Source organism: Terrapene carolina, unplaced genomic scaffold (assembly GCF_002925995.2).
Source record: "Terrapene carolina triunguis isolate 2854851 unplaced genomic scaffold, T_m_triunguis-2.0 Scaffold926, whole genome shotgun sequence".
NCBI classification, from domain to species: Eukaryota; Metazoa; Chordata; order Testudines; family Emydidae; genus Terrapene; species Terrapene triunguis.
In genome coordinates this window covers 4,663,318-4,678,795 of record NW_020665277.1, presented here as the reverse complement: position 1 = coordinate 4,678,795, position 15,478 = coordinate 4,663,318, and the positions used below count along the sequence as shown (strand labels likewise).

The window sequence follows — 15,478 nt, the reverse complement described above, 5'->3', positions numbered from 1 at the left end:
CCTTGGGAGCCAAAAAATCTTACCGTGTTATAGGTGAAACCGCATTATATCGAACTTGCTTTGATCCACCGGAGTGCGCAGCCCCCCCACCCCCCCGGAGCACCGCTTTGCCGCGTTATATCCGAATTCGTGTTATATCGAGTCGCGTTATATCGGGGTAGAGGTGTATGTCAGCCCTTTATCTATCCAAATATGATTTTTTTACCCACTGCTTTTCAGGTGCCGCAGTTTGACCTGAACTACCTGGGAAAACAAAAGGTCCTCTTTCCCACATGTACTATGAACGCACAATGGCATGTTAATGATTTACCTACCTGTGAGTGTTGCCAAAACAATTATTATGTTCAGTCAGTTAATAGGCTTGAGGATATTTAGTCCTTTATTCTAGCACAGGTAAGGGATGTTCTCTTAAATCAGGAAGGGGATTCTACTGGTAAGTTCATTTTTCCTTTTCTTTTGCATCCAAGATATAAATAGCTCTACTCTGAGAGAGTGAGCCAAGAGCAGTGGCCTTTTTGCAGGGGGGGTTTTCAGAATGAAAAGGGCTGATTTAGTGCCCGAATCCAAGGTAGATATATGGATGAAACCTGCCCCCCGAAAGGCTTCATGCTCTGTGATAAACTTGTGTTTCTCCCAGAGAGCTAGCATATGAGATGGATAAAGAGAAGAAACCTGGCCTTGAAAACAGGACACTCACACTGGGCAAAAACCTACTACCACTGACACTGTCCTAAACCCAGAGTTGTTCCTTTGGCTTCAGGATCAGTGAGAGCAGAACTTAGCCTATTATCTTTCCATGTACCACAATGTGTCACATTAAATAAGAGAACATGCAGTCAGATTGCTTTTTACTTCCAACCTACAAGCACCAGCTCACCTAAAGATTCTGAGACTGATTTTCTTTTATACTAAATATAATTTATTCCCATCTTAAAGCCCCTTCATGCTATCAATGATATAAAGTGATCTTAGTGTAAATGAGAATCTGGATTTTCATCTCTGCACCTTCTTCGGAGTAACATAGGTGTGAAAGATGGAAAAGACATTGCAGATCATCCAATTCACATCCTTCCCCAATTCTGAATTTTTACTGTTGATCTCCAAGAAATGCGACTCCAAAAACACAGGCAATTAGAGACAAAGAGAAAGCTGAGAAATCTGCTTTAGCTGAAGAAATGGGCAGTCAAGAATTGGGTATAATACTGACACCCACAAGAAGGAAAGAGCCCCTGGAGTCTAGTGATAATGGAGCTTCACTTTTCCTGGGTCTTGTTTTATTACTTTCATTTATTTCCTGTACCTTACTTTTTTTTAGTCCTTTTGTATTTAGAAGTTGCATTGAGTATTATCTTTGTTCTGGGTTTAATTTGTCCTTTACTGTAATTATCATGCATGTCGGATAGGTTTTCTAAAACTCACTGCTTCTGATCAGAGAATGGTATTGCTATTAGCAAGAAGATTTAAACACCTACACCACTTCTGAGGGAAAACATTTGAAGGGATTGCTACATATATTCTTTACAAGAGTCTAAAATTGTCTCTAGGTCTGCAAAAGCTGCTTTTTAAAACTATTGTGAAATTAAGTTATTCGTAACTGCTAGCGTGACACACACACCTCCCTGTAATGTGACCTGGATAGATTCATAGACAGGTGAACCCAACCCTAGTGCAGTTATCCCTGACTAATCTCGAAACTCCACTGCAACTCCATTGGTTACCATAGAGACACCTCAGTGTTTCACCCTGCCCTCCAAGGAGTGTATTCCAGAGTCTGAATAAACAGGAACATGCTAAGATAGTGTATGTTACTCAGAACTACCTGCAGGTACAAGTGCCACCGTGTTTCATAGAACTAGGTGAGTTCTGAAAGTATTATTTTGGTAAAATTTGTTCTGATTTGATATTTACGTATGGCATTTAAAAATTCCACTTATTTTGAACACTAAGGCAGAGAATACAAAGTGTGTGGAATGTAACTGCGTCATTAATGTCGGCTCACAGCTACGAGTCACCCGGAAGTACTTGGACATGCTTGGTTTGCACTTTAGTTTTAAGTTCCAAAAGTGTTTGATATTTCACTTGGAGTTTGTAAATTTGGGGTTTCTTTGCAGTTATTAAGACAACTTGCTGGTTTGACTTACAGTGTGTAGTGTTGTGTCAGGTACTCTATCAACTCTAGTTTATTCTATTGTTTAACAAATAAACAAACAAAAAAAACCCTGATATCTAAATCCCAAAATACTGGCATTCTGGGCTAAAGCAATAAAAGCAAGCTAATAATTTTGCAATAATAGGTAATGTTCCAATTTTCCATGCTTAAAAAAAGGCTTGTAGGTGATAATAATAGAAACTACAGTGATTGACAGTTAAATATTTTAACAGGAACCCATGGTAAACACAGAAACTAGCTGAGTATTGCAAACAATTTTCCATTAATATTCGTTCACACTTGTAACAAAATTTCCTTCAACTTTGTTTTCCTTCAACCCTCCCCTCCCTTCTCCCCCCCCTCACCCCGCCCACCCTTGTTTTCTGCAAATCTAGAACATAAGTTCAGTGGTAACAGTGAATATTACTGACAAGAAAATTTGCAGAAACGGTTAATTTTAAGTGAATATTGCAGAATATTTGCTTTAACTTCACACCTTAATTAATTTTAACTTTACTACCTTAATTCATCTTTACTTTCCTGAGTGTCCCTGCATAGACAAGCAAGCCCTCAAATCCCAAGTAATAAAGCCCAACTACTGTCACAACCATCACCCAAAACTCCTGCAGGAACTAGCCCACTAATACTAAGTTAATCTATTTTGCTTATCTTCATGGCTTTGTTTGTTTGTATATTTGCACAGAGAAGGGTAAATCTTCAGCTGAGCAGGAAGAGTGAGAAGCCATAATGGATGGAACACAACGTGTGTGTGTCAAGCTCCTTTTGATTTGTCATACAGTAGTGATGTTTTCTGTTCAGGCTTCAGATCAGACTCCCCCCGTGAATGAAGACATGCAAACAGAAGCAGCATCCAATGAATCTGGAAATACAACCATATCTAGAAGTACTGTAATGACCACCATTTCAGATAAAGAAGCAGTTAATACAACCACAGTGCAGAATATAAATTCCAGTGGGAATACAATTGCCGTGACAGCAAAGATAACTAGTTCATTGGCTTTAACAACTTTGTCACATTTTGCACGAAGCACTCTACATCCCCTCAACACAGACACTAGCAGCCCTTCAGATATTACTATTAGATTCAACACTGTTGTGACATCACCTACAGTTTCAACCTTTAATCGAGCAACTGATAAAGATTCTAATCCCAGAACGTCTGCAATCACATTGAAACCAACAGCTCAGTCTTCTACAGCCACACAACTAAATACTAGCAAAGCTTTGGATTCAGTTCCTATAACACACGCTTCAGGTAGGTGTCATTAGATTCTATGGCAGCATTTCCTAACCTGTGGTGTCAGACTAGTTCACTGTGTGCACCTAGTTGTTGGAAAGAAGCAATGGCATCAGGCATTGGGGTTCATCATGTACACACAACAAATGTGTCAACAAGTATCCAGCGTTAGCTGCTTTCCGGGCACCAACATTCCCTCCCAGCTTACGTGTTCAGGGCCTCAGGTCCTGGGAACAGACCATCAGCTCAAGTTTCTCTTCTCTGTTCCCATGAACTCAGCTCAGCTGCAAGAGCTACCATTGGACACCCAAAAGTATGTGACTTCTGTTGAGTGGAGGACTTGAGGAGAAGGAGTCTTCCTGGGAGGGGAAGGGGAAAAAAAATTAGTGGAAAACCAAAGATTGAAAATTACACAGAAAAGAAAAAATTCAAGATGAGAAGGTGGAAAGCAGAGACAGGAAAGGACAGAAACAAAGCGACATACTGAGCCAAGGTGTCAAGGAGTATGAGAAAGAGGGCCACCCATGCCTCCTGAAAAGTAGACACAGGTTGATGGAACAGGTATTGGGGATCTATGCTAGCAACATAACAAAGACAAATAATCACGTAAGCCAACATTTTAAAGTGTGGTGGTTTAACGTTAGATAACTATATCCTTATTTAGGCCCTTACGTCAAAATGACCTGATTTTTAGAGGGCTCACCACCCACAATTCCTATTGCCTTCAATGCAAGCTGCAGGTCCTCAGCCGCTGTGAAAATCAGGTCAATTTAATTTAGGCACCTAAGTATGGATTTAGTTGACTAACTTTAGGTACCCTGATTTTATAAATTTTGACCATGTGCTATATCTTTGATCTGCTTTCATATATTTACAGTAAACCTGGGAGGATCAACCCCAAACTGAAACATTTACTTTAAAAATTCACCACAATAATAATAAAATAACCAGACTTTACTACAAGACTCATTTGAATAAACAAAGCATCTTGGGTGTGTTGCTGTTGGGTTGTCCCATGGCAACTTGGAGGTTAAGGCAGTTCAAGTCTATTTTAGGGAGGTTTTTTAAGGGAGAGGTTAGAATTTGAATCTGTCTCTTTAATACTTAGCACATGAAAACCTTCTGTATTGCCATATTGAAACCTAAAGATTGAGATTTGTTGTTTTTGTAGCTGTGAAATAAGAACAACTTTCTAAATTATTTTATTGAAACAGGAGGAATTCATCTAAGGAATTCAGAGGCCATTCTGATCATTATTTTCAGCAGCATCCTCACATTTGCTGTTCTAGCAATTGTCATATGCAGTCTTGATAAGTACAGGAAGAGAAGAGCTCAGTATTCCCATCACCCACTATATGACACCTCTTCTGAAACAGGTTGGCATATTTTTAATAAGATGTATCATATAACAAACGTGCATTCTACATGTGCACATTACAAATTGTTTATTCAAGACAACCACTTCCCCCAGTAATGAAATGCAGCAACCCCTGAGGAAGAAGGTGGTAACTTTTTAACAGTGTAAAGCAGTGGTTCTCAAACCTATTTACCACTGTGGGCCACATATGCAGCTCTCTATGTCTTATGTGGGCTGCATCCACACAATATATATCAGGGGTAGGCAACCTATGGCACGCATGCCAAAGGTGGCACGTGAGCTGATTTTCAGTGGCATTCACACTGCCCGGGTCCCGGCCACTGGTCCGGGGGGCTCTGCATTTTAATTTAATTTTAAATGAAGTTTCTTAAACATTTTAAAAACCTTATTTACTTTGCATACAACAATAGTTTAATTATATATTATAGACTTATAGAAAGAGACCTTCTAAAAATGTTAAAATGTATTACTGGCACGCGAAACCTTAAATTAGAGTGAATAAATGAAGACTCGGCACACCACTTCTGAAAGGTTGCCGACCCCTGATACATATACTACCTGTATAGCCCTGAGGGTGTCACACGGGCTGCAGCTGTGTGCTGACTGGGCTGCAAGCAGCCTGTGGGCCACGGGTTGAGAACCACTGGGTAAAGTAGTGCTACACAATGGTCTAAGTGCCAGATCTTCAGTGGTTGTAAAGCAGTATCATTCCAATTATTTCAGTGGAAATACACCAATTTACACCTGCTGAAGATGTGACTTTTGGGCAGGAAGTGAGAACTTACCATCTTTTCCAATTACAACTGTTGTGGACAATTAGGCAGGCGGGTTTTGAAACTGGAATTTGACCCAGAATGTATATTATTATACTTAATATTTATTTATGTGTGTGTTTTATGTTTAAATGAAATTAATTATGTTAAATGAAATAGCAACAATGAAAAATCCTTAAACACATAGGGCCAGATTTTCAAAGGTATTTACACATCTAACCTGCCTAGGCGCTTTAAATAAAAAACACAATTAGGCAAGTATCTGCATCTTTAGATGCTTAAAACAGCTAGTCAAATTCAGACTAGAGAAACAATAAAAAACGAGCACTTTAGTTTTACTGCAAGATAAACTAGAGAGGTTAGCATTATACCCCAATCTGGCATTGACCTCACCTAGTTTACCTTGCAGTAAAACCAAAGTGCCCCATTTTTACTGTGTGTTTATATCAAGATAGCTTTAGTTACCCCAAGGTAAAACAACTTTTTCAGCAGTAAAGACAAGGCCAAGAGAATGCATGACACGCACACCTCACCCAGTGTCAACATTAGCACCAGTGCTTCCACAGCAGGAGGAACAGCAGCAAATAATATTTGCCATTTATGAAAGCAAGAAAGCATATGGGTACCAGGGGCTTTTTGTTACAGAATCTTGGCTTACATCCACTGGAGCAAATTTCATTAATGGAAGTTTTATAGTTCCATAACTTTAAATGAAGTGGGAACTGAAAAGACAGCCAGTGACCGTTTTGGCAAAAATCTGCTTGTTAATCTTGCCACAGTGTATAATTAGAAAGAATCTTCAGAGCTGCTGATGACATTGTAACAAGCCAAAGAATCCTTTGTACTGGCACACTATCCTACAAATAAATCTGGAAATCTTCCAATATATTTATTTGTTTAGCTTACAATTAGTGAGAAAGTCCCCAGAACAATTAAGAAAGATTTCCCTCTCAATGCTCTTTTTATCTCTAGTCCTTGTTTTGTATCATTGTTTTGTCTTCTACTGACTATAGCAGTGGTGACAAATGCAAATGAGACTACACTTTCAACACCAGCACTTATTTTTGGATAATAAATTTGATAATTCATTTTATCAGAATTTTTCATTAGTAATTAGGGTCACTTACTGAAAACAAGTAATTATTTAGTATCTGCAGGTACAATGAGGTTATAGTTTTCAAACTGTGCCTCTCTCTAGTTGGTGAGATGCTTTAGAGATGAGGTGCTGAAAGGCTATATCCTCCCGAGAACTGGTTAGGTGGATTAAGTTCACAAAATAAAATGTAGTATAACAAATGTATAATGACAGGTTTCAGAGTAGCAGCCGTGTAATGTGTATGTACTTCAGGTATAAATTAGCTGAGTTAAAGGAGGTGAATCACAAATATGCCTAATAAATTGATGTCAACAGAATCACTAATATAAATTTGAATTAAAAAGCCATTGACAGAGAATCATCCAAATAGTTCTTTGTATAGCTAATACATACAAGCATTGAGAAAATGACAGCTAGAGATATGCTTGTGCTGCTTATACTTCTTGCAGATAATGGTAGAATAACACAATTTTCTTGAATTGAATGGGACTGGACACATAACGTGGATCTGGGATAACCAAGCAGAATTTAGTCTAAAAACTTAAATAAAAATGCACAGGTAAATGCATCAATGCTTCAATAGTTAAATGCTTCAATATTATAAATTATAACTTCTAAAAATATTCTATTTTCCTGACGAAATGGATACAAATAAACCCACATTCCCATGTAATAATAGTAATATTTTTTGTACTTACTATAACATCTTTCATGGACTATTGAAAGAGCAACTGGCTGACAATTAAGGATTTAATAAAATCCTGTGTTAAAATGACACATCTGGGTGGTCTCTCACTCAGGTCTTGACTGAGAAAATATTCCCTGTTAAAACATGTGAAGATTTGTCAAAGTACTTCTACATTTATCATACCCCCCTCTTTTTTAATGCCACTCACCCAAAACAACCTGGCATTCTTTCAGTGTTTTCTGGTACTTCTATTCTTTTATTTAAGGTTATTTTATTAATACTCTGATCAGCTTCACAATTTGTTAGAAACAGATAATTTCTACCACTTTACTACTTGAAGAATGTACAAACCAAAACACAGATTATAAAGTAGTAGATTCGCTAATTTTTCATTTGCTATTTTTCATTTGCCTCCTATGCTATTTGGATTAGTGCCTGGAACAATGATGCTTGTTTATATTTCCATTTTTACTTTAACATATACAGTCAATCCACAGATACACAAAATAGTAGTACAACATGACAACATCTTTGCCCAGTGAAGATTTTAGACCTTGTGATTTGCTTGAATATGCTACATTTCTCCCCATAGTACTTTAATAATGTTTAATAATGCTTTCAATATTTTACAGATGACATATACACTACTCCAGATGACACATTGATGATATCAGGAGGACTATATGATGCACCAAGGGTTTATAACCCCAATATGACTGTACTGGACGATGATGAGCTTCAAGCTGAATACTTACCATTTGGCGCCAGACCTGGGAAGTTCAGACTTGAAATTTTATCTGGGGAAAATTATAAAGGACTTTCCCCAACCTTTGATAGATTTCAGACACCACCACAACACTTATAATGTAGTAATAATGATAGTAGTATAGAGCAATCTCTTTAATTAGTTGTAATATTAATTTTTAAGTATCATTTTATTATAATATTAATAATTATACTAGCTCTTAATCAATAGACCTCAATCCACTTCCCAAAGGAGGCAAGTATTGTTATCCGCATATTAATAATGGGGAAACTGAATCACAGAGAGGTGAAGTGACTCACCCAAGGTATGCAGGGATATAACAAAAACATAAAATGATTAGTAAAGGTTAAACATGGATTTTAAGTCTTACTGCTGCAAAATTATTAAATGCATGGATTTATAACTGGGTCAGAAAAGAGACAGGCCAACCATTATTCTTAGTTCCCTAGCAAGCTCAGTGAGTAATTAAGGTTCACATTTTAGAATGGTCTCTGAATTTAGATACCTCTGTTGTTGAATAGCTCAAAAATGGCAGCACTCAAAACTATCAATTGTCTGTTTTGAAATGAAATGGTCATTAATAGCAGATACTTGGAGCCCTGGGTGAAATCTGGGCCGCATTAAAGTCAATGGCAAAATTAATGGGGCCAGGATTTCACATCTTATATTTAAGGGGGGGGGGAGGAATTAATTTTTTGTTGCAAAGCAGCTACGGATGTATCAATACTAATACCCATATCCATAGGTGGTTTTGACTGTCAACAAACTAACTGATTGCAGGGGAATAGTTCATTTTGAGTCACAGCCCACATACATGGCTCTACAAAATTAATTAATGTATTTGGCAAAGGTTAAAACAGAGAGTTTTACAGTATTTAGAGAGATTAGTTTCTAGGAAACAGCTGCTGTCTGTGTTATAAGAGGGTCTGTGCATTGCCTTCTAATATATCTGTTAAAAATATACATACTGAAAAAAATTAGAATAGAACACAATATTGTGTGTGTGTCAAGTCACTACGTTCCTGTAAAAAAAAAAAACCAAACGTCTGCAAATGACTACTCAGAAGCTGGGACACTCCCTACATTCCAGTCACAACATTCTGAAGATATTGTACATCTTTTAAATCCCCTTCTGTTAAATGTTTATCTGCTTTAGCTTTATGCACTGGAACAGTTATAATGACATAAGCATCATTGCTCAATAGGCAATATATCAGGACCAAAGTTTGCAGCCTAATTTCTAGATACAGAGTGAAATGATGATCCCAGTGAAGTCAATGGGAGTTTCGATTAACTGAAGACATCAGTAGTATCTTGCCTGCCACTCAGACCCATAACCCATGTGTTGTATTTGATTCAAACCTGGCTCTAGGTCCTCAAAACAAGGCTATGTCTAAACTTGCAGATTCTTTCTGCATAACATTTCTAAGAGCTAGTCTACACTGGCAACACTAAAGTGCTGCCGCGGCAGCGCTTTAACATGGCTTTTATAATCGCAGCGCAGCACTGGGAGAGAGCTCTCCCAGCGCTCTAAAAAAACCACCTCCACGAGACCTGAGCGAGAAAGTTGGAGTGCTGGAAATTGCCAATGTAGACAAGCCCTAAGACACAGCCTTTCCTATTCATCCTCACAGCTAAAACTCTTGTCTTGGCTCTCATCATCTTACATCACAATTACTGCAAGAGCCTTCTCTCTGGCCTTGCCCTGCTCATATGCATTCAGAATGCTTCTACAAAGATCATTTTCCTAACCCTTCACTTTCACCATGTCAACTCTCTCTTTGCATGCCTCCATTGGCTCCTCCTCCTCTAAAGCATCAAAGAAAGGCTACTTGTCCACACTTCACAGCCTACCGGTATTACCACCCTACAAGGGAAGTGGCAAAGTTTGCAGATGATACAAAATTACTCAAGATAGTGAAGTCCAAAGCTGACTGCAAAGAATTACAAAGGGATCTCATAAACCTGGGTGCATGGGCAACAAAATGGCAGATGAAATTCAGTGTTGATAAATGCAAAGAAATGCACATTGGAAAACATAATCCCAACTATACATACAAAAATGATGGGTTCTAAACTAGCTGTTACCACCCAAGAAAGACATCTTGGAGTCATTGTGGATAGTTTTCTGAAGCCATTTGCTTGATGTGCAGCAGCAGCAGTCAAAAAAGCTAACAATGTTAGGAATCATTAGGAAAGGGATAGATAGTAAGACAGAAAATATCATAATGCCACTTTATCAATCCATGGTACACCCATACCTTAAATACTGCATGCAGTTCTGGTCATCCCATCTCAAAGAAGATATATTAGAATTGGAAAAAGTACAAAGAAGGGCAACAAAAATGATTACGGGTATGGAACAGCTTCCATCTGAGAAGAGATTCAAAAGACTGGGACTGTTCAGCTTGTAAAAGAGATGATTAAGGGGGGATATGATAGAAGTCTATAAAATCATGAATGGTGTACAGAAAGTGAATAAGGAAGTGTTATTTACCTCTTCACATAACACAAGAATCAAGGGTCAACACAAGAACCAGGCAACTGGTTTTAAAAAAAACATAAGGAAGTACATCTTCACACAATGCAGAGTCAATCTGTGGAACTTGTTACCAAGGGATGCTATGAAGGTCAAAAGTACAGCTGGGTTCAAAAAAGAATTAGATAAATTCATGGGGGATAGGTCCATCAATGGTTATTAACCACGATGTTCAGGAATTCAGCCCCGTGCTCTGGGTGTCCCTAAACCTTTAGTTGCTAGAAGCTAGGATTGGACAACAGGGGATGGATCACTCAATAAACTGCTCTGCCTTGTTCACTCTCTCTGAAGCATCTGGCACTGGCCACTGTCAGAAGACAGAAGACTGAGCTAAAATGGACCATTGGTGTGACCCAGTATGGCGATTCTTATGTACTTATCTCTCATCCATTATTGAGATGTTGGTTCCCGCCTCTGATCAACCTATAATATCAGCCTCCATAACCCACTTGTTAAATTTTCAAACAAGCACCTCTATGCTTTCTCCCATTCTGCTCCTCAGTTGGGGGGGAACTCCCCATAAACATCAACAAAACTACTGAATTATCTTTTCAAGCCTTCCTTAAACTCCTTTTTTAGGCAATACAAAAAAAAACCCAAACAAGCAATACAAAAAAACCCTGACAACAATTAGGTTGCTGATGTGCTGAGACCACCGTCTATCATGTTGACCATGTACTCACCTGTTTGTTTGCTTTTCTCCATCTATTTCTTATCTTATACTTAGATTATAAACTATTTGGAGCAGGGATCATCTTTTTGTTCTGTGTTTGCACACTGCCTGGCACAATGGAGTCCTAGTTCATGACTAATGATCCTAGGTGCTATGATAATAAAAACAAAAAAAATAATAATAATAATTTCTAGACACGAGTGAAATCCTGGTCCCAGTGAAGTCAATGGGAGTTTTGCAATTAACTTCTATGGGGCCAAGGTTTCATCCAAAGATTTTTATTTTCCTTGATATTTGTGGATCTATTTACATTCAGAGATCAAATTAGGATAATTCTCTGCTACCTGAATATGAACAACATTTTTGCTTTAAGACCTGTTTGGTGCTAACTTGACTACTGATGAGCTCATCATTTTATAGGTAAGCATTTAGCCAGGAGGTGCCTCTCCTGGAATTGACACCTCCTCATCTATTATTGGGAGTGGACTACATCCACCCTGATCGAATTGGCCCTGTCAACACTGGTTCTCCACTTGTGAGGTAACTCCCTTCTCTTCATGTGTCATTATATAATGCCTGCATCTGTAATTTTCACTCCATGCATCTGAAGAAGTGAGGTTTTTTACCCACGAAAGCTTATGCCCAAATAAATCTGTTAGTCTTTAAGGTGCCACCGGACTCCTTGTTATTTAGCCTAACACTTTCTCGAACTTTTTTCAGATTAACCGTTTAATGACATTTGGAAAGTGTGTTTTCAGTAATCTGAAAGAACAAGTTTACATATGGCATTTATTATAAAACTAGATTCCCAAAAAGCAAAAGAAATAAGATTTGAATCAATATTGTTAGAAGTTCAACACTTAAATGTTTCAATACTGTTACAAACTGAAAACCAGGCTAATGCCTCAACCAACTACTTTAAAAGAATATTTGTAAGGAATACATCAAAAGAACAAAAAAGAAGAAGTTAATTCAAATATAAGTATTCAATTAAATGAATGTAGTTCAACAATATCAATAATAATAAAACAATACTCTTATGGATAAGATACTGCAAAAGTGACAGTAAACTTTAAAAGAACAAAAACGGATGTTATTGAAATGACTTCAAACAATTTTGCAACATATTTTTCCATTTTAACACACCATACATTATTTTTTCCTATCAATTTTCAAAACAGAAATGGGCCAAATTTATTCCTAGGTTTATGTTGTTTTATGATGGTGTAAACCCAATGTGAAGAGTCCTCCAGAGGACAAGGTTGTGGTGGAACAAAGTAACCACAATGAAATCAACAGGAGTTCCACAAACATAGCACTTCCAGGATTTAGCCCTAAACCAGTAATATGCTGCAAGTGCTAACTGTGTAGGATTAATAAATTCTACTGTAAAAGATTTTATATGAACAGAAAATTCCTAACTGATTGCTCAGTTTTAATTTTAGGCAAAGAGTTTTTCAGCTTCTTTCATTTTTTTTTTCCTGTCCATTTTAGAAACTGCAGTCCATCCAGTCTCTCGCATCTTTTTCATAGCTGTAAGTTTCAGTGCAGCACCAGTAGATTTTATGGTTGACAGAGTTGATATCTAAGAACAAAAATAAAACTATCCATTTATTTTTGTAACCAAATCTTTCAAGTATGTAGTCTGATCTGAAGTAAAGTTAAGAAGATACCTTTTTTGGTGTCATGACACATAAGCGAGAAGCTTGAGGACAATTTTTGTACAGCTTTTTAAACATTTCTTCCTCTGAGACTATGCTCTTAAATTAAAAAGAAAGTTACATAATCAAAGACATAATAAACTATATATGTTTTCTATGCTACCATATTTATTAACATTCAATCATGAAAAATAATCTTAAAAAATTACTATACATCCTGATGAATTCAACAACATTCAGTTAAATGCCAGAGATATTATTTAGTGCAATTGCAATGATTAACTGAATATATAATAATGTTTCTGTAGACATGCCCTGATCATGTTCTAGAGTTATTATGTACACATAAACTAACAATCTAAGTTACTTCTTAAATATACACACACATACATATTTTTATTTTGTACAGTATATGATATCCTGAATGGTGGACACACATTCTGAGATACAGCAAAGAGTGCAGACAGAATAAACAATGATAGATGCTATTCATTTTGAATTTTTTACCAGGAGGTCATTGTGTTCTGAGCTATCTGAATGAGTATCCAGCTCTAAAAGCACTTTTCTTTTTTTCTTCATGTCGTCTTCTGAAAGTGGATTCATGCTTTCTCTTTGCAATTTATATTTTGGAGGAGTCTTCACAGTATATGTCTGGGGGAGAAAAAAAACCCAAAATATTTAAGATTATGTTGTTACACTAATTTCATAAATGGAGGACCAAACCCAGAGCAGAGTACAAAGTCTGAGTTGTATCGTGATTTGTGGAACTGCAGTCAGAGGGCCCATGTTTTCCTGGACTCTCCTCCATAACAGGTATGCCTGTAAGGACACAGACATTAGCGAGACAGAGTGGACTAAAGGAGTTGTGAGGGGCACAGTGGCACGAAGGTCATATGAGGTGACTATGCCAGAGGGACAAGTGATCTGAAGAACAAGAGCCATTTGTGAACCAGGAGACACAACACCCAGAGCAAGCCTACAGAAATACATAAATTATCACATAATGCAATGACAGAGAACCATCCGGAGGCCACACCAAGAGGACAGAGACTCGAAAGAGAGAGCGAGTTTGCTAGACTTGATAACAGAAAGACAGAGATAGGTCACTTCTGGTGTGGTTGCCTCTTGAGGAGACCAAACTATCTCAAAGACTATGCAACCAGCAGATTCTGTGGTAAAGACAAGACTCCAACTCGACTGTGTGCTAGCAACCTCTGGTTCAGGGGATACAGGGTAGGGGTCTTGGTATCAATTATTTGTTTTTTAATTATTATATTAAAATGTTGTGCAAAATAGGGACGATTAATCATAATAAGTGGAACTGGAGTCAGAGGGCCCATGTTCCCTGCAGGGATTGTTATGGAGAGGTGTAACAGGGTCCATGACCTGCCCCTCTTTTCCTGGGGCCCGCTTGTGGCCCCCTATAAGGCTCAGAGAAGTTTCAGGGTTGTGCAACACCCGTGTCTTTATTTACTTAAGGTTATCCCATCACCAATGTCTATCTATATACAAGCTTTACAGGATTAGTCACCTCCTTTACAGGCAGTCAGCCTTCAGCTAGGAGGCCTCCAGTTCCCTTCCTGACTGACTTCTCCCTGGCTGCCCCCTGCCTTCTGGCTCCCTCCCAGCCTTTATAGCCCTAGGCTTGTCAGGCCAGCAGGTGTTGCCAATCCTCAGGCCGGCATCAGGATTTTTCCATCAGCTCCATCTGCTTCCCTTGATTGGAGCTGACCGGGCAGGGGCTAATTGGGTGCTTTTGCGCCAGCACCCTGCTACAAGGGGATACCAGGAAAACAAGGAATGAGAGGAGCTGGGCTGGAAGCAGTGAGGTCATGTGGACAGATCAGTGCTTAGGGTTTAATAGACAAGCAGAGAGCTCACCAGACAGATTTGAGCCCAGCGAAGGCTACCAAAGACCAGGCGCCTGGCTGGCTGGATAGAGTAGCAGCAGGACCATGAAAAGGTCAGTGCGGGCAGGCTGAGCCCAGGGGACTGAGCTCAGGACTTGGCCAGATCAGGAGAGAGTACCAAGATGAGCTGTGCTGGTCTGGTTTCAGACTGGGAGGGCTGCTGAAAAGGACACCAGCTGAGGTTACCAAGATGGGCCCCAGCTGGGTGGTTGAAAAAGGCAGTGCCTCAGGGAAGAAGCCTTAGAGCTACAGCCCCATACCAGGGCTGAGAAACTTGGACTATATACCCCAGAAGGGGGGGACAGCGTGTGCGGCTTGGCCGGAGAGTTGAGCTGCCGAAGATCAGCCAAGAGAACCAGCGGCCAGGGGGGTGTTTGTGAGGGCAGGCGCCAGCCTGATGTAAGACCAAAAAAGAAAAGCAGGCTCAAACCTAACCAAGAGAAAGGAGGCCATCCATGAGAGATGGGTGCCCCTCCATGAAAAGAACGGTGTTTGCAGGCACTATTGGCCAAAGAAAAGGGGATGCCCACGAAAGGTGGGTGCCGACCCTGTTACAGCTCCATAGAGAGTCTTTTGGTTTGTTAAGT

General features: G+C 38.9%; 2 protein-coding genes across 2 annotated transcripts in view; one reads left to right on the top strand and one right to left on the bottom strand.

Annotated features, from left to right (window-relative positions):
* The first annotated feature begins 2,896 nt into the window (after positions 1-2,896).
* LOC112113062 lies at positions 2,897-8,207 on the top strand. Its single transcript, XM_024209225.2, has 3 exons — positions 2,897-3,425; positions 4,622-4,783; positions 7,975-8,207. The coding sequence occupies exons 1-3, from the start codon at positions 2,897-2,899 to the stop codon at positions 8,205-8,207; spliced, it is 924 nt and encodes a 307-aa protein (XP_024064993.2).
* A 4,204-nt stretch (positions 8,208-12,411) lies between these two features.
* The window catches only part of SYCP1 (synaptonemal complex protein 1), a 64,698-nt gene continuing 61,631 nt past the window's right edge, over positions 12,412-15,478 (bottom strand). The window contains exons 28-30 of the mRNA XM_029913816.1: positions 13,489-13,632; positions 12,992-13,080; positions 12,412-12,897 (exon numbers count right to left, since the gene is read on the bottom strand). Of these exons, the coding sequence (XP_029769676.1) occupies positions 12,762-12,897; positions 12,992-13,080; positions 13,489-13,632 (369 nt within the window). The 3' untranslated portion in view covers positions 12,412-12,761. The remainder of the gene's footprint in view (positions 12,898-12,991; positions 13,081-13,488; positions 13,633-15,478) is intronic.